The sequence below is a fragment of the Staurois parvus genome, unplaced genomic scaffold (assembly GCF_062004578.1).
Source record: "Staurois parvus isolate SC_StPar_1 unplaced genomic scaffold, SC_StPar_1.0 ptg000032l, whole genome shotgun sequence".
NCBI classification, from domain to species: domain Eukaryota; kingdom Metazoa; phylum Chordata; class Amphibia; order Anura; family Ranidae; genus Staurois; species Staurois parvus.
The window spans coordinates 1114995-1140832 of NW_028317828.1; the positions used below are offsets into that span (position 1 = coordinate 1114995).

Genomic DNA, 25838 nt, shown 5'->3' on the forward strand with positions numbered 1-25838 from the left:
GTCCTTTACTTCTCCTTTACAACACATTTTGTTCCTTGGGGTTTTGTTTACTTACATTATTACATCTCAGATTTTAGTATTTGAATAAAAATATTAGATATAATGTAATTTTTTATTCAGCAGTAATGGACAGGTTTGGGTACATGTTTAATTATGGATAAGGAGATTTCCTTTGTTATTTCATACATTTTATAATGTTAACTTTTTGCAGTGCCTAATTCCCAAAACCTACAGTAAGTCTTTGCAATGTTATTTGTCTAGAATGTCAATGTTTCCTTTGGAAGGATTGCTTTTAGTAATAGTGTATATTGTCCACCAGGTCTTTACGATGATTACATAGACCATTGCATTTGTTGCATAGCCATATTTCCTTCAGACAAAGGCAATATTATCTATCAAAGGCTTGTTTTACTCTTTTAAAGTGTGAGCACAATATAGAAAAACATTTTTTATATTAAAGGCTTTATACAGTATTATGCTATTTGGCTCCCCCCCCCCTTTTTTCTTTGCATCCATCATCCATCCATGAGCGAAAGTTTGCGGATTACCAGGGAAGGACTGCTGGGGGTCGTTTGAGAGGATTTCATGTCCATCTGAGCTTGCAATTGATTTTTTAAATGTGAGTGTAATGGTGAACATTAGCTCTATTTTTTTGTTTTTGCAGTATCACATGATTTGTTTTTTCTTTTCTCTCTCTTTCATCCACTCGTGAGGCATTGTTCAGAAAAGTATTGAAGATTTTGAGATTCATTCAGTGTTATACAATTGTGGAGATCTCATCTCACCTTCAAAGTGTGTGTCTGATTCCTAAAGCCATTACCCACTTGGAAATCACCTGATTGGGTGAGTGTGGGTGAATATTTGAATCACTACAGACAGGGGCGGACTGACCATTCGGCATTGCCAGTAGGTCAGTAGGAGGCTCGTGAGAGAATCACTGTCCAGTGACAGTGTGGGGAGTGGAGGAGGAGGCAGTCTCAGATCCCGACTTAGAAGTTGGTCACCTGTCACTTCACGTGGTGGCAGAGTGAGTCTCTCCCTCTCCCTCCCTCTTTCTTGCCCCCTCTCTCTCCCTCCTTCTCTCCCTCTCTTGCCCCCTCTCTCCCTTCCTCTCTCTTTCCCCCTCTCTCCCTGCCCCCTCTCCCTCTCTCTCTCCCTCCCCCCTCTCTCTTGCCCCCCTCTCTCCCTCCTTCTCTCCCTCTCTCTTGCCCCCTCTTTCTCCCTCTTGTCCCCTCTCTCTTGCCCTCTCCCTCCCCCCTTCTCTCCCTCCCCCCTTCTCTCCCTCTCTCCCTCTCTCTCCTCTCTCTCCCCTCTCTCTCCCTCTCTCTCCCCTCTCTCTCTCCCCCTCCCCCCTCTCGCCCCCTCCCTCCCCTCCCTCGCCCCCTCCCTCTCGCCCCCTCCCTCCCCTCCCTCTCGTCCCCTCCCTCCCCCTCTCTCATCCCCTCTCCCTCTCTCCCCCTCTCTCCCCCTCTCTCCACCCTCTCCCCCTCGCCCCCTTCCTCTCCCCCCCCTCTCTCCCTCCCTGAAACACAAGACTTTCTTTATTTGGGACTCATTTGGATTTTTTTTCTTCTGTCTTATTTCTTTAAAATTGGTTTGCGCTGGGGGCATGTCCAAGATGGCGACCGGAGCGGCCACATAATCCGGAGCTCCGGCGCCGAACTTCTGAATCCGCTGCCATCCGTGCGGCAGCGGATCACGGAGAGACAGCGGGGGACCCGGGTAGCATCCCCGATCCCTGGGAGGCGGACTCCGGGTGACATTTCCGCCCCTCAAGGCGGCAGGCGTCCGCGGCCTGGTGCGGCCGCGTGGGCCGGGGCTCCGGTGTCACCCATCAGTACTCCCATCTGTACCCGCTGCCATCCGGGTTGTGGGAGATCGCCTGGGGACATCCGCAGCGCCCTCTGCATTGCTGGGACTAGGGGAGAGACGCCGTTAAGTGTTGCTGCTTCCTGCGGTGGCGGCGGCATTTGCGGCCTACAACATCTGTCTGGAGCCTCCTTCGTCTGGTCGCAGTGAGTGGGGGGTGCGGGTGGCCTCCTGTTATTAGATCCCCCCACAGTGATTTGGGGGGCGGGCCTCAAGTTGCTGACCCCGGAGCCAGCCATCTTCCGTGACCACGGCCCCTGTTGGGCTCAGAGGCCTACTGGGGCCTTAATACTGCCCCGGAGGGTGTCTCCCTGGAGGGCCCTGTGCTCGGTGCTGGAGGTCCTCTGCTTCCCACTTGCCCCTCTTGTGTCCTAAGTTGGGATCTGGTGCCATCATCCTGCTCCGGTGTGATATCTTTGCTGGTTGCTGCGATCTATGTCCTCTCTACCTTTCCATGGCTTGCTAAATATTTTTACAATATAATGTTCTCGCAGATGGATCTGACAGCATTCATGTAACTACAACCCTAAACCTATTTTGGGCGTTATAGGTCCCCTGGGGTTATAATCTCCATTCATTATCCTATTTTCAGTTGATCACCCCCAGGAGACTCCCTGTATGCCGTCCACCAAGAAAAAAAAGGGACAAGCCCAGAAGTCCCTCACGACATACCTACTTAAGGCACACGAGATTTGCGGCATGTCTCCAGTCAATACAGAGCGAGCATTTTTATTCTAAGCTACTAGCTCCTCCGCAGTCAGATTCTGTTCCTTTGTCAGACTCATGGCTGTATTCTATACCCCTCCCTGCTCTTACACCCTCTCAGATTGCCTCTCTTAATGCCCCCTGTACTTTAGAGGAAATAACATGTGTGATAAGCGCGCTTAAACGCTCTACTGCACCGGGTCCTGACGGATTTACTGCTAGCTATTATAAACATTTTGCCTCTACATTGGCTCCATACTTGATAACTTTATTTAATGATGTTTTGCAGGGGGGTAAGTTCCCTGAGGAGATGTTGTTGGCTAACATGTCTCTAATACCTAAACCACAGAAAGACCACTGTTTGCCACAAAACTATAGACCAATCTCGGTCATGAATAACGATCTAAAAATATTTAGCCGTATTTTGGCAGACCGGTTGGCCCCTATCATCTCCTCTTTGGTTTCTCCAGATCAGTCGGGTTTTATTCCCGACAGATTTATTACTGATAACATTCGTCTCACTCTAAATGTTATTCAAGATTTCAATTTACATTCCAAAGAGGTTCTGTTGATGAGTTTGGATATAAACAAGGGCTTTGACAGTGTTCTTTGGCCCTACTTGTTCTCCTTGCTACAGAAAATGGGCTTCAGCGACGGGTTTTTGGCAGGCATACATGCCCTATACGACTCTCCTAAAACAAGAATTAGGCTTCCCGGCTGTAACTCTGACTTCTTTACACTGGGTAGAGGTACTCGCCAGGGCTGTCCTCTTTCACCCCTTTTATTTGCGCTGGTGTTGGAACCTTTGGCATTGGCGATTAAATCACATTTGGATATTTCTGGCTATTCATTATTAGTTTCACATTTTAAGCTGAGCATGTATGCTGATGTTATGCTTTTTATTACTAACCCGTTGACTTCTTTACCTAACTTGTGTGCTGTACTGAACGATTTTGCCAAAGTGTCAGGTCTCACCGTTAATTTTACCAAATCTGTGATTATGCCTGTTAATGTTCCTGACTCCCTAAGTGTATCTCTCCGTAGTTCTTTCCCATTTCGCTGGGTCAAGGACAAGATATCCTATCTGGGGATTAATCTCACTCCCAGATACTCGGATATATTTACAGCTAATTATCCACCATGTGTATCACGTCTCTCTACTCTACTGAAGATCTGGCACGGTTATCATATCTCCTTTCTGGGTAGAGTCACGGCGGTTAAAATGAATATTTTGCCCAAACTGCTTTATCTTTTTAGAGCACTTCCAGTTCCGGTCTCAAAAACGTTTTTGGATCACTTTCAGCGGACTATTAACAATTTTATTTGGGGAAATAAGCATCCACGGTTTGCCTCATCCATTTTGTATCGCTCACAACGGACAGGAGGTCTAGGTCTTCCTAACTTTTGGCTATATTACCTCTCGGCTCGTTTTGCGCAATTATCACAATGGGCTACTATTAACTCTCAAATCCCATGGATCAAGTTTGAGTCTCAGTCGATACGTCCTTTTTATTTACCGGGAATTTTATGGTCTAACATCTCCCCCCGATCGCTTATTTTTCATAACTCCATAGTGATCCACTCGCTGACACTTTGGTCCAAACACAAATCTAAATTGAGTTTAGTCTCTCCTATTCCCCCAGGTGTGTCATTTTTTGGTGATCCTACTTTTGTTGTAGCCTTTTCTTCCCCTCACATGTTTCGTTGGTGGTATGATCGATCTTTTATCAGACTGATCTGATTTCCAAAGAGGAGGATCTTACATTACCTTTGATATGCTGCGCGTGTTATTTGATGTTCCTCTTCGTGAGTACCTTCGTTATAGACAGATTAGTCACTTTTTTAATGCGCACTTTGGCCTTACCCCATCTTCTCCGATTTCCTTTTTTGAACGTATCAGCCGTGACTCTTCCAGGGGTAGGGGTCTTATTTCAGATCTTTATCACCAATTTTTGATCTGTCTTTTTCATGCTCCCCCTTTGTACAGACGAAAACGGGAGGAGGATTGTGGCATCACTTTTTCAGATGAGGATTGGGATTCCATGGTGGATAATATATGCAAGAGCTCTAGATCTCTTTCGGTTCGTGAGACGGCCCTTAAAGTTCTAACCAGATGGTATTATACCCCGTCAAGACTACATGTATTGTTTCCACAAACGTCCCCTTTATGTTTTCGGGGCTGTGTTTGCACAGGTACTTTGGTTCATATATTTTGGGATTGCCCGAACATATCTTTGATCTGGCGTAGGATTTCTGAGGTGGCTGCCTCACTGTCGGGTGCCCCGATACGATTGTCCATGCAGACCTGTTTATTGGGGGCCCATATCCCAGGGATTGATACATACATTATGTATTGCCACTTTATGGTCTATTGCCCTACATTGGAGGTCCAATGTTGTACCCTTGGACTCCGTTTTACACAGAATTGACGCTGTAATGCTTATGGAACGTATTCATTATACCCTACTGGATAAGATGCACTTATACGATAAAAAATGGGAGTCATGGAGAGATTGTAGACATTTATTGCATGCTTAATAATATCCCCAGTAAAAGTTGGCTGACATATACTGTTGACAGATGTATCACTCAACCTACTTTATCATTTACGTATTTCATGCACTCGTAACTTCCTCTTTTCTTTTATCTTTGTTATGTTAATATACTTTTATGTATTGTACTTTTCAAAAGTGCCTTGTTTTTGCTGATAATATCACTTTTAAAATGTGCTGTTGTTTTACTGTCTACTCATATACAATAAAATCGTTTGTAAACAAAAAAAAAATTGGTTTGCGCTGTTTTCACTTTTTGTTTGTATTTTGATTTTTGATTTTTTCATCTTTTGAGCAGCAGCATTCTTTGTGTGTTATTTCTTTGGCGCAGGTTATTTCACATTTTTTTTTAGGCAAAATAAAATATTAATGGTGTTATATCGGCAGTGTATGGCCTATTCTGGATGTTTGCAGTGTAAAGCTGAGCGGGGATAAGCTCCCTGAGGCTGATACCTGACATACTGCACATCAGAGAGTAACATCAGGACTATGATCAGTGTTCCTGTTTGGAATCTTCAACAGTAACATGGCCAGTCACACAATAGAAAGAAAGTTACTAGACCTTGCCAGAGAACATGTCTGAAGGCTGTAAAGTACGGTTTCCTAATGTCCATGTTTGTGAAAGCAAGAAAAACATGTACCCAATTAGGGAAATCTTTTTAGAAAATGACAAACAGATTTTACAGATGTGCTGATGGAAAAAATGCAGGAAATGGCAAAGATTTGAGGTAATCACTTGTTATACTTATCTAACAGTGAGGGGAAAAGGGTTCAGCTGCTTGTGCAATTGCTTTATTTTGCACAGTATAAACAAAAACATCAACTAGTGCTATTCAAATGACTGGATCCTTTGAAACATATGACATTGAAAATAACCAACAAGCTTCTAAATACTAAACACCCAACTGAATGCAAAGTACAAAAAAATGTACACAGCCCCAGTTCAGGTAGCTAATTAAGAGCAACCAAGTCACATAATTCCTCAAGTGAGGAGAGGGGGAGGTGTTCTAAAGTCCTGCCCTAAGGTGACAATATTTCTCTTCCATATATACAGTACAGTGAGTAGTGTCACCATAGGAGAGAAAGTATTACTGGCAGGATCACTAGGTAAAATTCTATGAAATAAAAACAATGTAAAACAAAACAAATGTAGCCACCACATATGGCAGGCTGCAATATATTACATTTTTTGTTCTTGCATTTAGGAGGCACAAAATGACAGAGGTATAACCGTGTAATTTATTACACAATAATTCACCAGAAACCTATTGTTATACTAGTGTTTAAATGGGATGCATGAGTTGTCTTTCAGGAGATTAATAGTGGGATACATTAACCATGCAAGGTTAGAGATAAATATTAACAAAATAATGAGCATACCTCCAGAAGAGCTTTCTGTACCATGACCTGGCTGTATACTCTGGCACCTTCTTCAGGGCTCACAGCTTTAAATTCATCTTTTCTAAGAGAAAACAACTGAGCTCCATTTAACACTCCCAACGATTTAACAGTCCTATAACAAAGACAAAAGATACTAAATTATAAAAATGTATTTATATCTTGGGTGGTTTCCATTTCGGGATGATCAATACAAGAACATTATAAATATAAATCAGCACACATAAATATAAAAATCCTCAAAGTCCCTTAAAGTCATATCAATATCCTTCCCCTGAAGTACCAATAATTAATAAATTCATAGACTTAAACCAAAAATCCACAATTACAGTGTAAAATCAAGTCCCAAAGTAATTTCCCCCAAAAATTTAGCAAAAATAAAATAATCTAAAAATATAAATACATCAATAAAATAAAATAAAGTCCCAACACACAAAGGAGTTTATTTACTAAAGCTGGAGAGTCCAAAATCAGACTCCCTTCTGCATAGAAACCAATCAGCTTCTAACCTCAGCTTGTTCAATGAAGCTTTGGCAATGAAACCTGGAAGCTGATTGGTTTCTATGCAGAAGGGAGTCTGATTTTGGACTCTCCAGCTTTAGTAAATAAACCCTAAAGTGTCCAAATAATGAGTCCAAACTAAGATCAAATCTTGATAGGAAGACGCTTCCTACTCCACTGAAGAAGATGCAAATCAATCACAGGTGCTAAAAATATAAATACATCAATAAAATAAAATAAAGTCCCAACACACAAAGTGTCCAAATAATGAGTCCAAACTAAGATCAAATCTTGATAGGAAGACGCTTCCTACTCTACTGAAGAAGATGCAAATCAATCACAGGTGCTCTTCAAATACCTAAAAAAAAAACTAAATCTAGACATAGTATATTACCTTTTAAATAATATACCCCAAAGTGCCACACGTGTATCATGCAAAAAGAACACTCCAGTGTCACAGCACTCATGTGAAAAATATATTAATAAGTAAATGTCACTGCACACCTTATACCAAGTGCATAATTACCCTCAGTCAGAAAATTTCAGCTTGTAATCAACCACATGTGTACAGAGTGTCCTTAGATTGGTATCCTCTTGTTCCTTAGGACCTCATAAACAGACCAGGAATCAGTATATGAATCTCCGTAATATATACAATTTATTGTAGCCACTTACATATAAGATCAATAAAATCAGCAAATCGGCATCCAGCTCCTAACGATCCCCTTTCCATGTGTAGAAGGTGTAGAAGCTCCAGAATCCAAAAAGGATCCTTGTTGACAAAGTCCGGAAGTGACGAAACGTGTCCAGGGAAGTGCCGCGGCAGCCATTTTGGATTCTGGAGCCCCTGTGTGTCGGAGGTCTGGAGAGGAACGGTACACTTCAGGTGTTCCCCTGAGCAGAGAGTGTGAGTGTTGGACAGGAGTGGTAAGGGGGAATGTCCTGGTTATCGGGAGACCTTCTACACCTTCTACACATGGAAAGGGGATCGTTAGGAGCTGGATGCTGATTTGCTGATTTTATTGATCTTATATGTAAGTGGCTACAATAAATTTTATATATTACTGAGATTCATATACTGATTCCTGGTCTGTTTATGAGGTCCTAAGGAACAAGAGGATACCAATCTAAGGACACTCTACACATGTAGTTGATTACAAGCTGAAATTTTCTGACTGAGGGTAATTATGCACTTGGTATAAGGTGTGCAGTGACATTTACTTATTAATATATTTTTCACATGAGTGCTGTGACACTGGAGTGTTCTTTTTGCATGATACACGTGTGGCACTTTGGGGTATATTATTTAAAAGGTAATATACTATGTCTAGATTTAGTTTTTTTTTGAGGTATTTGAAGAGCACCTGTGATTGATTTGCATCTTCTTCAGTGGAGTAGGAAGCGTCTTCCTATCAAGATTTGATCTTAGTTTGGACTCATTATTTGGACACTTTGTGTGTTGGGACTTTATTTTATTGATGTATTTATATTTTTAGATTATTTGATTTTTGCAAACTTTTTTTGGAAAATTACTTTGGGACTTGATTTTGCACTGTAATTGTGGATTTTTGGTTTAAGTCTATGAATTTATTAATCAATACAAGAACATGAACACGAACACACATAGCGGCATATAGCTACTTTGGTCTACATCGTCTATTTCCTTGTTGGAAATTTACCTCATTCTTTGCAACTTGATTAAGGTATAGAGGTTACCATCTTGTGAACCCCTGGATAGTACAGGCTGTAAACTACTGGGCAGCACAAACACTTTTAGAATATATAGCTCTGGCTTCCTCTGCAGCAGTTTATACATAGCTCTGGAGGACAAAGCTTCAGCAGAGCAGTTTAGCCTCAAGATACTCCATATTACTGTACCTTCCTGCTCCAATTTTGGATGTACCCTCTAGCAAGGCAGTACATATCCTTTCTGGCCCCAGGATGCAGAAACCTCCAAGATAGCCCTCTCCACAGGTGAAGTATGGAAGTACAAAGACTGTTCTTCACGGTCACTCCAAAAACATATCCTCTCATAGCATGCACCACTGACAAAATGTCTAGTGATTTGCCAAGGAGACCTACAGTAAATATTAATTTCTCAATACTGTTGCATTGTTTTGATCTGTCTGCTTGAGAACAATCCCCAGCAACAGGTAGAAGTAAACAATCTAAGCTTAGTGAAAATTCAACAAAAGCAGAACTATAACAATACAAACTTAGTCTGACTACAGTCTAGCTGCAACACTCAATTTAAACCAGGGACACTCCTGCATGGGGCATGGTCTGTACACATACAGCCCAGGAGATCGCAAATCACGTCAAAAATAAGATACAATTTGTAACAAGGTCTCCACTGTACAGATATCTACTCCATCTTATATTCTATGTCCACCTGCACACTGAATACTTCCCTTGGTTAACCCAGCCAATATAAAGGAAGTCACTAAACTTATTTCTGATGCCCACCTAACCACCTGCCCCCTGGACCCCATTCCCTTGAAAAACTATGGTCAGACTCCAGCTCTATCGTACACCCTGAGCTGCCACCTCATTGAGGATTACCTTCTCGATCCCCTCCAGTCTGGATTTGCCCACAACACTTCTCAGAAACTGCTCTTCTAAAACTCACAAATACTTACTAACCGCTAAAACCAATGATCACTATTCTGTAATCTTATTCTTGGACCTCTCTGCTGCTTTTGATACAGTTCACCACCCCCTCCTCCTCAAACTCTATTCCCTTGGTCTCCGTGATTGTACTCTTCATTGGTTCTCATCATCACACCTATCTACAGCAACTTCAGTGTCACTTGCAACTCTACCTCTTCTTCTATTCCTATGTCTGTCAGGGTCCCCCAAGGTTCTATCCTTGGACATCTCTTATTCTCAATCTACAACTCCTCCCTGTGTCCGCTGATGGCTTCCCATGGCTTACAAAACCATTTCTATGCTGATGACACCCAAATCTATCTTTCAACCCCTCAGCTCACCCCATCAGTTTCCTCACGTATCACTGGTTTACTAACAGACATATCAACATGGATGTCACACCACTTCTTCAAACTCAGTCTATCCAAAACTGAGCTCATAATATTTCCTCCCCCACATTTCCCTTCCCCTGACTCCTCTCTCAATATTAATTGCACAACTATCAGTCCATCCCACATGTCAGTGTGCTTGGGGTAACCCTGGACTCTTCTTTTGGCCCACTTCCAATTGCTGTCTAAATCATGTGGCCTCAACCTCTGTAACATCTCCAAAATATGCCTCTTTTTAAATAAAAACACCACAAAGCTTCTAATTCACTCCCTATTATCTCTCACCTCGATAACTGAAGCTCCCTCCTCATTGGCTTACCTTTACATAGGCCATCATTAATGCTGCTGCCAGATTCATCCACCTTATCAACCTTGCAGCGTCTGCTATCCCTCTCTGCAAGTCTCTTCATTGCCTTCCACTCACCAAATGAATAAAATTCTAAATTCTAACAACTTACAAAGCCATCCATAACTCTGCCACCAGCTACTTCACAAACCTGGTCTCAAAATACCAACCAAACCGCTCTCTTCAGTCTTCTCAAAACCTCCTGCTCTCTAGCTCCTGTGTCACCTCCTCCCAAGCTCACCTCCAGGACTTCTCCTCAGAAGAAGAAGAAGATGATGAGGATGAGGATGAAGAGGAAGAAGAAGAAGAAGTAGGATGAAAATAAGAAGAATTCCAAGCCGGCAAAAAGTGTATCTGCAGAGCTCCTCTATTCTGCAGATACACTTAGAGGAGCTCTGCAGATACACTTTTTGCCGGCTTGGAATTCTTCTTATTTTCATCCTACTTCTTCTTCTTCTTCTTCTTCATCCTCATCCTCAGAAGAAGAAGAGGATGAGGATGAAGAGGAAGAAGAAGAAGAAGTAGGATGAAAATAAGAAGAATTCCAAGCCGGCAAAAAGTGTATCTGCAGAGCTCCTCTAAGTGTATCTGCAGAATAGAGGAGCTCTGCAGATACACTTTTTGCCGGCTTGGAATTCTTTTATTTTCATCCTACTTCTTCTTCTTCTTCTTCTTCTTCTTCATCCTCATCCTCAGAAGAAGAAAAAGAGGATGAAGAGGAAGAAGAAGAAGAAGAAGAAGTAGGATGAAAATAAGAAGAATTCCAAGCCGGCAAAAAGTGTATCTGCAGAGCTCCTCTATTCTGCAGATACACTTAGAGGAGCTCTGCAGATACACTTTTTGCCGGCTTGGAATTCTTCTTATTTTCATCCTACTTTTTCTTCTTCTTCTTCTTCATCCTCATCCTCTTCTTCTTCTTCTGAGGATGAGGATGAAGAAGAAGTAGGATGAAAATAAGAATAATTCCAAACCAGCAAAAAGTGTATCTGCAGAGTTCCTCTATTTCTGACAGTTCTCTGACTTTCACATTTACAGCGGTTGAAACATTGTATCTGTTTCCGAATAAAAACATCTGTATCCTAAATGGAAACAAATAGATACAATGTTTCAACCGCTGTACATGTGAAGGAACTGTCAGAGAACTGTCAGAAATAGCAGAGCTCTCTGCAGGGACACTTTTTCCGGCTGATCGGGAAAAATCCGATTCGCGCACCCGAAGTAGGCTAATATTCGGATTCGACGCGAATCGAATTTTTCCTGAAATTCGAATCGAATTCCACTTCGCCTGGTTCGATTCGCTCATCTCCACTCCTAATCTATCCATCTTTAGGTGATCCCTGAAAGCCTCTCTCTTTAAAGAAGCATATCCTGTTTCTAACTAATACACTGTGTTTTTACTTTCACCATTAGCTCATTCCCCTGTTTCTTACCTTTTTTGTATCTCTTGACCCTCTCTCTTAGATTGTAAATTCTAATGAGCAAGGCCCTCTAATTCCTCTTTTATTGAACTGTATTGTAACTTTCACCAAAAACTATAGATTTGAATGTTAGAGGATCCAGTCCCTTGGTACAGCTGTAGGGGTGTATCAAAGGGGTGTGTGGGTGTTCTAGGTAAAGATAGCTAGCTTAATCTCCTGTGATCTACAGTATGTATCACAAATAGATATAGAGACCAGATTTGATAGTTTTCTTGTGACTAGGCTTGACAGGATTACCTCTGATCTTGCTGGAGTAAACAGATAAATGTTCAAACATCCCCTGTCCATAATACTTATTATGTTATAGTCAGTAGTGACCAATAAGCCAGTTGTCAGTTTTGATAATGATGATTTTCATCCTTTCCGAGTATAAGACTCGATGGATGGGTAGAGTCCAGGTAGTGTGAATGTAATGGGTACCTTAAAGGGTGTTAAGTGAGTTAGTACAATGACAGGCAGTGCTGAAACGGTTCATTGTGGGGGTCTTCTCAAATTTGAAAGTGTCCACCTTAAACTGAGATATACCAGATTTTGCAGTGTGACAAACTGACAGGTCCTCTGGACAGTAATTTCATCTTATCCTCATTAAGAAAAATTCAGCACTGTTTATATAAGGTACTTATTCAGCTTCCTGATTTATACATTTGTTGCTTGACACATGCTAGGGGTCATTCACATAGTGCAGTGACCTGCATTTTTCTGCACTGGATCACTGCAGATAAACATTAGGTAAACAACTGTTTTCTATTTGCCCTGTTCACATTGCAATGCAGCTGTAATGTGCGGTTAACTGTAGTAAAAAGAAGACATTTAGCCAGGGGCGGACTGACCATTTGGAAACTCTGGCACTGCCCGAGGGCCCGGGGTCAGTAGGGGGCCCCATGAGATGCCCCTGGTACCTTTTTCATAGGCTTTTTTGAGTTTGGGCAAGGACAAAGGGGCCCCATGATTCCCTATTGCCCGGGGGCCCCATGAGTTGTCAGTCCGCCCCTGCATTTAGCATTATACTGCAGTGCACTGGAAGGCATCTGGTCACACTCACCACTTGGCGAGATGTTGCGCGTGCCACTGCTACTTTATATTGAGGATTTTTTTTTTTTTTTTTTGGGGGGGGGGGGGAGGCGTACAAAAATGTACTGTACATGTTTGGGTGGCTGCAGTGTGGCAGGGCTCTCCCTTTTTTGTGGGCCCACAGTACAGTCCAATTTACATTTTAGCACACAGGCTCAGTGCAATAAAAAATGCCCCTGCATTCATCATGTCAGAATGATTGAACGACCACTTGCAGGGTTGCCCTTTTTATTACTAAATATTGAGTCTTGGTTTCTAATCTACAGGCATATGGAAAATAAAGACACTCACAGTGTATTAAAGCCTTTTGCCTGCAGCCATGCGGTGACCTCAGAGGGAATGGATTCTTCATTTAGGGGAATGGAGGTGTCCAACATTTTTTGTATGCTTAGAGTCTTATTTGGTGCTGTCCGGCCGTTTGCCAATCTGAGCAAGAGCTCTTCATTCATACTATTTATTTTGTCAAATTTTCCTGAGGAAACAAAGACATCATTAAAAAAGAACACATTTCTGTGTCCATTATTCTGACCAGATTAAATGTTAACACATACACCTCTGTAACGTATATCCTGGCATCTATCCCACATTGTTTGTACTAATAACAATGATGCATAGTCTGAATCATATCCCACATGCATAATTCTAATTCAGGGAAGATACATTTTCTAAGTCAACTGACTTTCTGTTGAGTAATTAGTCTACAGGCTAGTCTCATTAAACCAAAAGGAAGGTGTAGCTGATGTTTAATTGCTACTTGTTATGGTTCTGAAAAAAACTAGCAAACCTCCTGTGCTCGGTGATGCTTGTTCACTTTGCCACACTAACTCTGCAATTAAGCATCTGGTTTAACAAGGGCCCCCAAATAAAATATCCAAATACAAGCTGTCTGTTATTCAGTCTGTGTTAACCTATTGGAGTGGGTGTTCTTAGGCAGACTGCCCTAGGTATCACCCACATATGATGTTGAGCCCCCATGACTTAAAAGAACTGAAATCCATTGAATGCAAAGGGAAAAACCAGAACAGTTAGGATGAGTAGGAAGGTGCTCAATAATGCTGGACTTCCTGCAGCACAAAAAAGAGGCAGGCTTTATTTGACTTGCTATACCTTTTTTTAATGGACACTGTGAGAAGTTCACAGTATGCAGTAAAATCAGCGTAAGCAATTTCAGCACAGAAAAGGAGCCTGTAGAGCAGTGCAAGACTGATGGTGAGAGTGGATTTCAGCTTTGAGGCAAAATTGGTCACCTCCACAGATTCGTACTGTCTTTTTTAATTTTGTTAGTTCAAATCTTTAAAAAAAATTATATTTAACATCCTACAAAAGGCAGTAAATATACAAACACTGTAAAAGATTACAAAAGACATACAAACCAGCAAAACGGCTAATAAAAAAGAATTATTCTGTAGAAGTACTTTTCTGCTCCAAGGGCTTAAAGAATAAATGTAATGAATATCCCCTGTCAGGAATTATATGCAAGAATCTGGACAATTGAATTTTAGACATCACACTTCAAACTATTTGGGGAAAAAACAAAGATGCTAGTGCCCATCCTTTAGGATAAAATACCTCTTCAAGAGTGACTAACTACTTTCCCTAGAGACAGTCCCTGGAATTCATAAAGATTGGGGCAGAAAGATTTTGTGGAAGTGTCTTGAACAATTGAGTACTGTCTGTGATACTTTTTTTTTATTTGCACTAACATACAATTTTGAGGACAAGCTTTCGGGGAATGTCCCCTTCTTCAGGTCTAAGCTTGTCCTCAAAATTGTATGTTAGTACAAATAAAAAAAGTATCACAGACAGTACTCAATTGTTCCTCTCGCAAATGCACTAATACGGCTACAATCACCTCAAGCAAAGTGGAAGTGTCTTGAATGCATTCTAAAAGTGTGCAAAATTCATGTACCTGTCAAGACCTTATACCTGAATTTGGTGCATGTTGCGCTACTGTTAGAATGCATGTGAGACAATTTGCAAAGAATTTGTCTCTGTTCACCAAAAAAAACTGGTCTTCATTAGTGCCGCTTTTGTAAGACATGAACTGTCAGTATTTTATTTTGAATTTGGCACAGGTGTTGAGCCACAATGTAGAATTCAAGCAAATTGGAACTACCTGAATTTGACACAACACCTTAACAAGAGCAATTAACACCAGAATAGTGGTGCAGAAGCTTTATTGAATCCCCTTCGGTATATCTGGGAGTAGCCCTAAGCTATCAGTTTCATAGTGCACCTGCATCCTCATCAAACATCCTTTTTCTTAACAGATTAGTGGTAAATGGTTAGCTGTATGTTAGTCCTCATGCACACTGGACGTTTTTACAGCTGCTGCTTTTGGCTTTTGATGCTTTTTTTCTACAGCCAGTAAACTCCCCAGCATGTTATCCTATGTGTCTAGGCTGAAATCAGCGTTTTTTGGCTGTGACATTTTCTCTAGAAACCCCAGAACTAGTGGGTTTCTAGAGGAGTTTTTTAGCTGTAAAAACGCTCCAATGCTGAAAAACGCTGTAAAAGATAGTAAATCGCAACAAACCGGTGTTTTTGGACTTTTCTGAGCAAAAAAAAATTTTTTGTAAAAAAAACCGCTAAAAAACAAAAACGCGAAAAACACAGCTAAACGCCGCTATACATCACTATACACTGCTAAACGCAAATGCAAAAATGCTGAAAAACTAAACAAACAAGAAAGTAGTAACAAATATTCCAAGACAGTAAACATTTACGTCATGTCAGTTTCAGTAGAAAAATAAAATAACTATAGTATAAAGTGAATACCTGTTACCCCGATACAGCTCACACTGTAAGAGGTGTATCCATTACAAAACACACAATAGAAAAATAAAATAAATAACGTCACACTATTAATGAAGGTGTCGTGATTGGTGGAGGATTCATCCATAACAGTTGAGCAAGAATGAAAATGCAAACGTTTTATTTAACTCATGACATGAAGGAGCATTACATTGATCTTACCTTGCTGTATATGGTTCTGTTCGGGTTGCTGGCTGTCCACTGTATCCCACTGTGCCTGACCAATTATATTTGGTTTTGTTGGTTTTTTAGGGGGAGTTGGAGGTTGGGATTTCTATTTTTAAAAAAAATTTAAAAAACTGTCAAATGTTTAGTAACCTGAATGAATTATACCTTACTATAATTAGAAAACATGAGAATTAGGCAAGGTTTAAAAGAAATGTATAATATTTTATAGTTTCTTTTTACAGCAACATTCACACTTAGGCGTTTCAAATCGCAGGAAGAATTTGAAAATGTGCTGTGTAAATGTGAAAACGTGCATTCGCATGTTCAGGTGCCATTCATTTCACCTGAAAACGTGGGGAATTTTTGCCAAGATTGCGGCACGTTTTTCCATGTGACCAAGATGCCTCAATCACACAAAAAAATTGTGGGATGTGTAACGTCCAAAAAAGGTTCTGGAATTTTTTTTTGGCTGCTGCACGTCCTGTGATTTTGTTTGCGCGATCACGATAAGTTGTGAATAGATAAGCAGACAGCTTAACTATTCACAACATAGCTCCTGTGTGCTGGGTGTACGTTTGCATGTGTGGGGGGTCCCTTTCCTCCAATCAGTTCTCACAGACCTCTAACTGCAGTTCCCTGCCCACTGACAAATATAGAAGGATTAACTAAAATCAGCACTTTTGAAGGGATGTAGAAAAGACAAGACTGCAGAGAGACACGAAAAACCTATGTAGGAGGATTTTTCATCTCTGTGTATCACCTGAGGCTATTCACTTCACTGGGTATATGTGAGGGTTTACAACCACTTTTAAGGTTTTACCTCTTGTCTTTAATTCCTCCCAAAAAATAAGTGCACTTCTTGTGACTACAGCCTCATAGCTGTAGATCTACAGCATATGATCACCTAAGGCACTGTTGCCTCTGAATGCTAGTCTCGTGAAAGTCGAAGTGAGATTTAGTAATGTCTCTACTGTGCCCTGTTTGAAACCACGGGGCCCCATACAGCCTACCCAACAGGGCACCTGCCCCCCCTCTGTTTACTAGGCTTTAGTTGTGAATGAACACAGGGAGCGATCAGTACCGATCACACATTGTGTTCATTCAGGAAAGCAAGGGGCTGGTGAATGTGACATATTTACCGGACCCTTTCCCCAATCTCCATCATGAAGGATCATATTGTGTGCTTGCAGCTGGAGGTGGGAAGGAGAGGAGGGAAGCTGGCAGCACTGTGGGGGTGGGGACACACAGGGGAGCTTGGACAGCAGAGGAAAATGTATGGTGCACACCGAGGGAGATGGATGTGGTGGAGGAGCAATTGCTGGAACCGATCCCCTGTATGGCTCTCTCTACAGCAGCTGAAAGCCAGGGGAGGGAGAGGAGAAGAAGCCAGCTTTAGGCTGCTCCAGAAAGAGCAATACAGGGTATTGGTTCCAGTAATTGCCCCCAATGTTGTGCTGATTCACTGCAATAATACCTCAAAATATATGCTCACTTGAAAAACACTATACTTTTATTTTAACGAAGGAGTGGAAGAAGCAAATTTTAGTAACCCACAGCAACTAATCTCATATTAGATAACCGATTTTCAGCAGTCTGAATAGGCTATGATTGTTTGCTATGGATTCCTGAACTTTCAACATCCCGATTGCCCATACATGATTTACAATATCATTGTCTTCTGATATAAAAATTGCTTTAAAGTATATCTCTAGGCAAATTATTTTTTTTGGACAGAATGGGGGTAGTGTTAGACCCTCTGTCGTGTTTGTATTGCTGTAGGTGTCCTCATTGCGATGATCCACTCCTCCCTTTATTTTGGTGACAGTGGTCACCAGTACAAATAAAGTGGAGGAAAAAATAAACATTTTCAATTGTAGGGACAAAAGGAAAAGGGAAATATTCCAATAGAGACACATGTTCTTATAACAATGGACAAATAGGTGAAATCCCTAAACTTTGAGAGATTTCATCTAATTTCTTGTTTCATCTGTGGGATAGAAAGTGAAGAGAAATTTCACTTAATGGTACACAGACAACAAGAAAATAACCTGACGGGTTTCCATCCTACACTGTACGAAACTTAAAGTTTTGGCTATACATCATCAAGTTGTACTAGGTTCATATACACTAAGGATATAAAGGCCAAAACAATTTTTCTTAGTTTTAAGTAAAGTAGGAAATGGTTAACACACTTAAACAATAAAGAATGGCACAGATCGTCATTACCAGCTTGTTATACCTTGGTTGGACTTGGCTGGACCCCATTTTGTTTGGTGTTGTTAAATTCTGTATCTGAAACTGGGGCAAGTATGTTGTATGGTACATAACCAATCTGCCCAAATCGATTCTGCACTTTCCACCATTTTTTGGAGTCATCAAGAACCTTTAACAAGTGGAAAAATATGTTTAAAAAAGCGAGATATATTTAACAGTTAATAGAATTATCTTGCTTTGGTCAGCTAAACAATTCCTCAAATGAGTTTGTTCCAATGCTGGGATATTGGTGTTGTGTGTTTTCTGTGCTGGACCTGCAGAAGATGAGATGACTAGAAATTCAGGTCAAAAGGTAAGGTTATTGTAAATCTCACCTAGTGATTAGCAAATGTACCAAAAATTCAATTCCCCCCATTTTTGAAAGTAAAAAATAATGTGATGTTTTTATTTTTTGATGGGCTTCTTTGGCTCTTTAGGGGACTGCCAGACAAGCTATTGTTACTCAAATGGCATTGCAAGCTCCACACAGCTGTGGAGGACCTTTGCTAATCCACAAAACTGGAAAAAAAAGCATGGGTCTTTTCATAAGGCTTCCAGGGCAATGTAGGAGAAACAGTAATCCATTAAATTACAGGTTTGTAGGATGCCTTAAAGGTGTAGGCTGTTACAGAGCCACACAACTAGGGTCAGCATAAATTACAGCGTACTCAAATGGCTCATATTTGAATGTGGAAATTAAATTTTTTCTTTTTTTTTTTTTATCCAAAAAATTCTTTATTGAAGTAAAAGGCATTTCAGATCATAAGCAGATACGGAACACAGTCCGCGTACATACAACTGATTTAATCTCCCGTGACGCAGACGGGTAAAATTTTTTCTATATACAATTAGCTTTGCTTACAGGCAACAGCACACCCAAAAACTACTTTTAACAGCAACACAAGTGTTTTCACACACGTGTTTTCACCAAGCTATACTAGGTCAGCTTTGACTGGCTCTAACCCTTTTGCTGCCAGGCCCTGTGCTCCACATTTAACTTTTTACACCAGTCCATTTTTTGCAATATTTCACTTTATTTTTCATTTTCATCTTTCATAGTTTGTACTCTAATACCCTTTTCACCACAACCCACCCCTCTTAACTGTACATGTTCTGAAAGCACAGGCCCGGTAGAATAAAAAGATGATGCTACTAATTGTGTATGTGACCTGATAATTAACAAATGTTTATTAACCTGATATTTTCAGTAAACATACACAAATATCATTACTAACACACACAAAAACAACACAACTTACAAAAGTCCTACCAGATCTAAAAAATAAAATTCTGTTGAGGTAATAAATATTTGCAAAATTTATCTTGTGCTTTTTTGAAAAATCGAAGGAACTGTAAATATGCAACGTAGTCTAAAAATCTAAAGGTTATCATTTTTCATTTAACCACTTGCCTACGGGGCACTTACACCCCCTTCTTGCCCAGGCCAATTTTCAGCTTTCAGCACTGTCGCACTTTGAATGACAATTGCGTGGTCATGCAACACTGTACACATGAAATTTTTATCTTTTTTTTTCTGGGTTTTTATTTTTTGCTAAACAAACCAAAAACAACCAAAATGTTTTTTCTTCATTTCTATTATAAAATATTGTAAATAAGTGATTTTTCTCCTTCATTGATGTGCGCTAATGAGGCTGCAGTGTTGGGCACTGATAGGTGACACTAATGGGCACTGATGAGGAGGCACTGGTAGGTGGCACTGATGAGGAGGCACTGGTAGGTGGCACTGATGGGAACTGATAGGCAGCACTGATAGCTGGTACTGATAGGCAGCACTGGCGGGCACTGATGCGCACTGATAGTTGGCACTGACTGGCATTGATAGGTGGCACTGATAAGTGGCACTGATAGGTGGCACTGAAAGGCAGCTCAGATGGGCACTGATATGTGGCATTGATGTGCACTGGTAGGCACTGATATGTACCATTGATGTGGCACTGATGGGCACTGGCAGGTGGCATTGAGGAATACTGACAGGTGGCACTGATGGGGCTACACTGATCATCAGTGCCCTGATGATCAGTGTACATATCCCCTCTGAGTAATGCCGTGACCGCTCGTGAGGAGAGAATTACCGATAACCGGCATTTCCTTATTTACATGCGGTCAGCTGTGATTGGACACAGCTGATCACATGACAGAGCCGACATCTTCAGCTCTTTCCATTGATTGGTGATCCGCTGTGTCCTAGGGACACAGCGCACCACCGATCGCCGCAGCGGGGCACGCACGCACGGTTAGAGTGGGAGGTCATCATATCTCGTCCTCCCAGAATGAGAGAACCGCCTTGCGCCCGTCATTTCCTTATAGGGCGAGCGGGAGGTGATTAAAGCTTTCAGAGTTTGAAAAAAAACCCTAAATAGTACATTTTCTGAAAGTACAGGACCACTAGAATAAAAGGTTGATGCTTTTTCAAAAGTTGATTATTTTATAGGTCCTGGGATAGTTACGCAAATTTTTAACAAAGTTATATTTCTTTATAAAAATACACTGAAATCATTATTATTAGTGCTCATAAAAACAACATAACTTCTAAAATTCCTACTATATTCCTACTAAACATAAAGCTAAAAAGTCATGAGTTAATAAAGAAAACATTTTTGTAAACTTTAACAGTGAAAATCAAAAAGGAACGCAAACTGTATATAAGCAACTTACGCTATAAATCTGGAGGATGAATTAACTGTCGGGGGCATGGCTTGGCGCATGGAGCGATAGCAGTGACCCTGCACAGCTCCCAGCCCAGACCTCAGCTGCAGGCTCCCTCTCTCCCTCACGGGCTCTCAATTATAATCCCCATGGGGAGGAATCAACACTGGACCCCCAAGAGAGCAACAGGGAGCCGGTCCGTCGGTGACATGAGCCGGTTTTTGACCCGATCCTCGGCCGAGGCCTCGGGCACCTCGGCCTCCAAGAGGGCGCCGGCACCTCTCCCCTCCTCGTCCCCTGTAGATGCTGGGCTCCGTGAAGAAGGGCAGGTAAGCCCTCTGGGCTCTCTCTTCCTGGGGATCCTGTTTTGCAGGCACAGCACACACCGGACACACAGAGATCCCACAGCCCTTCCCCAGCATCTCTCTGCTCTGAGGATGGCTGGGATCTGCAGTCCCACTTGCGGTCCCTGCACACCTACATCAAATCCCTTCGTACAAAGGCAGATTTTGAGCTTTATGTGAAACGTATTAAAAGCACATACAAACAAGAAATTTCTGATCTTAAACCAGACATTTGTGTGCGTATGGAAGAGATTGAAAATACAGCTGACGGTCTGTGTAACGCTTTACAAACCCACGAAGACACCCTTAACCAATTCAATACCGGGCAATTTTACACCTTCCTGCCCAGGCCAGTTTTCAGGTTTCAGCACTCTTCTCACACTTTGACAATTGCACAGTCATACAACATTGTACCCAAACTAAAATTTTATCATTTTCTTCACACAACTAGAGCTTTCTTTTGGTGGTATTTAATCACCACTGGGGTTTTTATTTTTCGCTAAATTAACAAAAAAAGACCAAATATTTGGAAAAAAAAAGTTTTTCTTTGTTTCTGTTATAAAACTTTGCAAATAAATAATTGTTCTTCATAAATTTAGGCCAAGATGTATTCTGCTACATTTCTTTGGTGAAAATAACCCAAATTAGGATGTATTTGATCAATCCTGAAGTACTGACGGCCAATCTAATTTCTTGAGGTCCAAGAATGTCAGAACAGTACAGATATCCCCCAAATGACCCCTTTTTTCAAAGTAGACAGTCCGACGTACTTCATAAGAGGCATGGCGAGTTTTTTGAAGTTGTATTTTTTTTGGCATAATTTTTCGGAAAATTAAAAAATTAAAATTTGTTTCACTATTTTTTTTTTACATATTGTCACCAGTGCAGTACAGCGTCATCATATAACTGGCATGGCAGTGATCAGGGACACTGACTGGTGACAGTATGAGAAAAAAAAATTATATATTTTTTTTATTTTTTTTTATTTAATTTTTTTAATTTTTTTTTAAAGATTTTTTTTTCATATTTCACTATGACCAAAGTAGTACAATGTTACCATAGTAACATTGTACTACTTTGGGGAAGTGATCAGTATTTGTTTTTTACACAATTACAGAATTACCCTATGCAGGGTCCACTGTTTTAAGGTCAAGGACGCCATTATGCGTGCGGCCAGCACGCAGGACACCATCCTATTCAACGAAGTGCCAGTGATGCTTCTCCCTGACCTTTCCCGCCAGACTCTGGCTATGCCCAGGGCTCTGCGCTCTCTCACTCACATGTTGCGGGAGAGGCATATTCGCTACCAGTGGCTGTTCCCGTTTCAACTTAACGCCTCCCAGAACGGTAAATCTGCTCAATTCCACACTCTTGGGGACTTGCCTACATTTCTCGATGTGTTCGAGTTACCCCAGGTGTCCCTACCGGATTGGCCCTTTCAACTTTTGACCCCTGGCCTTCCATTCCCCTCTTCCTGGCAGCGGTCCAATCACAAGAAGAAGCATTCCAGATCCTCCTCCCAAAAGATCCCGGATGGATGATTCCCCATCTGCGTGAATTGGGAGGTTTCTCCCTTTCTTCCTCTTCCTACAGTTTTTGCACATTCTGTTGGTTACTCCTATTAGATTTGTGCCTTCTATTTGTGCCTGTTGTTTTTTGGGTTCTGGGGCTGTGGCCTGCGGGGTTCTGCTACCGCCATTTGCTGTGGGGCAGGGACGCCTTCAGCCCTAGTCTCAGGGGCTTTGGGCCCTTCCTTTATTTGTTTCATCCACACCCCGTCATTACTGTGTTCTGTTTATGTTTATTTGTTGGGGGCGGGGGCTTATTTTCTCATGCCTGTTTGACGGATTATTGAATACGTTTTGTAGAGGGGGTCGTCCTCACCTGAAGGTGACCTTCCTCAAGTTATCATTTGCCTACGGGAGGCCTGAGTCGGGATCGGATACATGCGCCTTTTGACGTTCCCCACCTAGGCCTTCAGCGTACTGCGTAGTATCACACTGTATGTTATTTTGACAGCTCTCCTGTCTAGTAGTTTCTCCTTCTCATTTATCTTTTTTCTTCTCTCCCTCTCTTGGCTTTTTTTCCTTTTATCGCTAGTTCTTTTCTCTTAGGTTTTTTTTTTTTTAAATGTATTTATTTATTTTTTTTCTTTCTTCTCTTCTATGGGGTTGAGGGCGGATTGGCGGAGCTCTATTGGTGACACGCCCTTTTTTTTTCTTTTCCTATTTGTTCTCCCTCAACCAAATATGACTCCGATTAAATTTTCCTCTTAACTGTAGGGGCTTTAACACTCTAGAGAAGCGGAGCCAGATGCTCCACCATTTCCATGAATATGGATTGCAGATCTTGCTACTCCAGGAGACTCATTTTCACTCTGATGGTATCCCAGTCCTCCACAATCATCACTATACTAAGTGGTATCATAGTACTAATCCGCAGGCTAGGTCTAGGGGGGTGTCGATGGTCTTTCATCATACCTTCAGCCCAGATTGTCTGACTTCATCCTCTCTCTGTCATTTCTTATGGTCAGACCATGCCCCAATCCATCTTATGATTCAGGACAGGCCGTCGTCTTTGCGTTGCTTTTCGTGGCGCTTGATTGATACCCTACTCAAAGATTCTCTATGTATCACGGAGGTCGTGAATACTATCCAGGACTTTATTCTGGAGCACACATTGGACACTACCGGCCCTCTCAACCAATGGGAGACCCTCGAATGTGTCCTTACAGGGGTTCTTATTAAGCATGGCTCTTGCGTGAAAAAAGCTCGTACGACAGAGATGAGTCAATTACACTGTTCAACAAATTTTTATTTTTTGCCAGTTTTGGAAACAAAAGGATCCATTTCTTAATGAATTTCACATTCTGAGTTCAAATATAACAATGAAATTGGTCAATTGGCTCTAGTTTTTCTGTAAACGGAAAGTTTTCTACTATAGGCGTAATGACTACATAATGCACAATAATTATATAGATAGATGTCTTTCCACAAATATAAAGCAAGTGATATTGACTACATAACAAAGCCTAAATGGCATAATATATTGCATAGGATTACCAAGAAAAATTATAGCCATAAGCTAAGTTGAATCATTTTAATACTTAGGATTCTCACTAGTTTTGTCTTCAGTTTGTGTCGGTTTTGCTTCTCTTGGCTTTTCTCTTGTATTCGAGGAAAGGGCTATCTCTTACAACTGTCCAGCAATAGTCAGCAAGCATTGATGGGCTCCATTTACCTTGATATCTTCTTTCCATAGCTGCAATGTCTTGATGGAAGCGTTCTCCGTGTTCATCACTCACTGCTCCACAGTTTGGTGGGAAAAAATCCAGATGCGAATGTAGAAAATGAATTTTTAGAGACATGTTGCAACCCAGATTTCTGTAAGTCTGGATGAGTTTTTCTACCACTTTCTTGTAGTCTGGTGTTTTATTGTTTCCAAGAAAATTTGATGTCACTGATACAAATGCTGTCCAGGCAGCCTTTTCCTTTCCACGCAACAGAGAAAGAAACTCATCATCATGAATAAGTTTACAAATCTGTGGCCCAACAAAGACTCCTTCATTTATTTTTGCAGCACTAAGTGCTGGAAATTTGCTAATCAGGTACTTGAAACCTGCTTTATTCTTGTCCATTGCCTTAACAAAGTTTTTTATTAATCCCAACTTGATGTGTAATGGAGGTAATAAGATCTTATTGCTGTCTACAAGTGCTGGATAGTTAACATTTTTTTCTCCAGGCTGCAATGACTGGCGTAATGGCCAGTCTCTTTTGGCATAGTGCATTTCTCTCGCACGACTCTCCCACTCACAGAGGAAGCAGCAGTACTTAGTATATCCACCTTGAAGTCCAAGTAGGATAGCAATCACCTTCAGGTCACCACAAATCGACCATTGATGTTCATCATAGTTGATGCACCTTAAAAGCTCTTTCAAGTTTTAATACGTTTCTTTCATTGAAACTGCGTAAGCAACTGGAACTGACGGCAGCTGATTGCCATTATGGAGCAAAACAGCTTTAAGACTCGCCTTTGAAGCATCAATGAACAGCCTCCACTCATCGGGATCATAGCATACGCCGATGGCTGAGATTAAACCATGAACATTGTTACATACAGCAATATCACCTTCCTGGACGAAGAATGGGATCAGATCTTTCTGACGATGACGGTAGAAAGACGTACGAACATCACTTGCTAGGAGATTCCACTGTTGTAGTCTTGACCCCAAAAGCTCTGCCTTGTTCTTTGGAAGATCCAGGTCTCTGATAAGATCGCTCAATTCCACTTGTGTAATGAGGTGTGGTTCAGTGGGTGTGGATGGAAGAAAGTCTGGGTCATGTGAGGTTGACGGTTGATGACTACACGCTTCAGGTTCTTCCTCACTTGACTCAACCACGAAGGATACTGGTGCTTTAGGAATTTGTAGCCCCTCTCCATGAGGAACTGGACGTATTGCCGATGGAATATTTGGATAGTGCACAGATAACTTTTTCTTCTTATTTAGCCCTTTTGTTGGAGGCACCATACAAAAGTAACAATTACTAACATGATCTGTTGGCTTTCTCCAAATCATTGGCACAGCGAAAGGCATAGATGCCTTTTTTCCATTCAACCATTGCTCCAGTGCCGTC

General features: G+C 41.4%; 1 protein-coding gene across 2 annotated transcripts in view; it reads right to left on the bottom strand.

The window, feature by feature from the left end:
• Nucleotides 1-25838, bottom strand: part of EPS8L1 (EPS8 signaling adaptor L1) — a 604003-nt gene that overhangs the window by 66528 nt on the left and 511637 nt on the right. For both annotated transcript variants that reach the window (XM_089660829.1, XM_089660835.1), the window contains exons 18-21: nt 18180-18323; nt 15935-16046; nt 13250-13430; nt 6507-6639 (exon numbers count right to left, since the gene is read on the bottom strand). In XM_089660829.1, coding sequence (XP_089516955.1) covers nt 6507-6639; nt 13250-13430; nt 15935-16046; nt 18180-18323 — 570 coding nt within the window. The remainder of the gene's footprint in view (nt 1-6506; nt 6640-13249; nt 13431-15934; nt 16047-18179; nt 18324-25838) is intronic.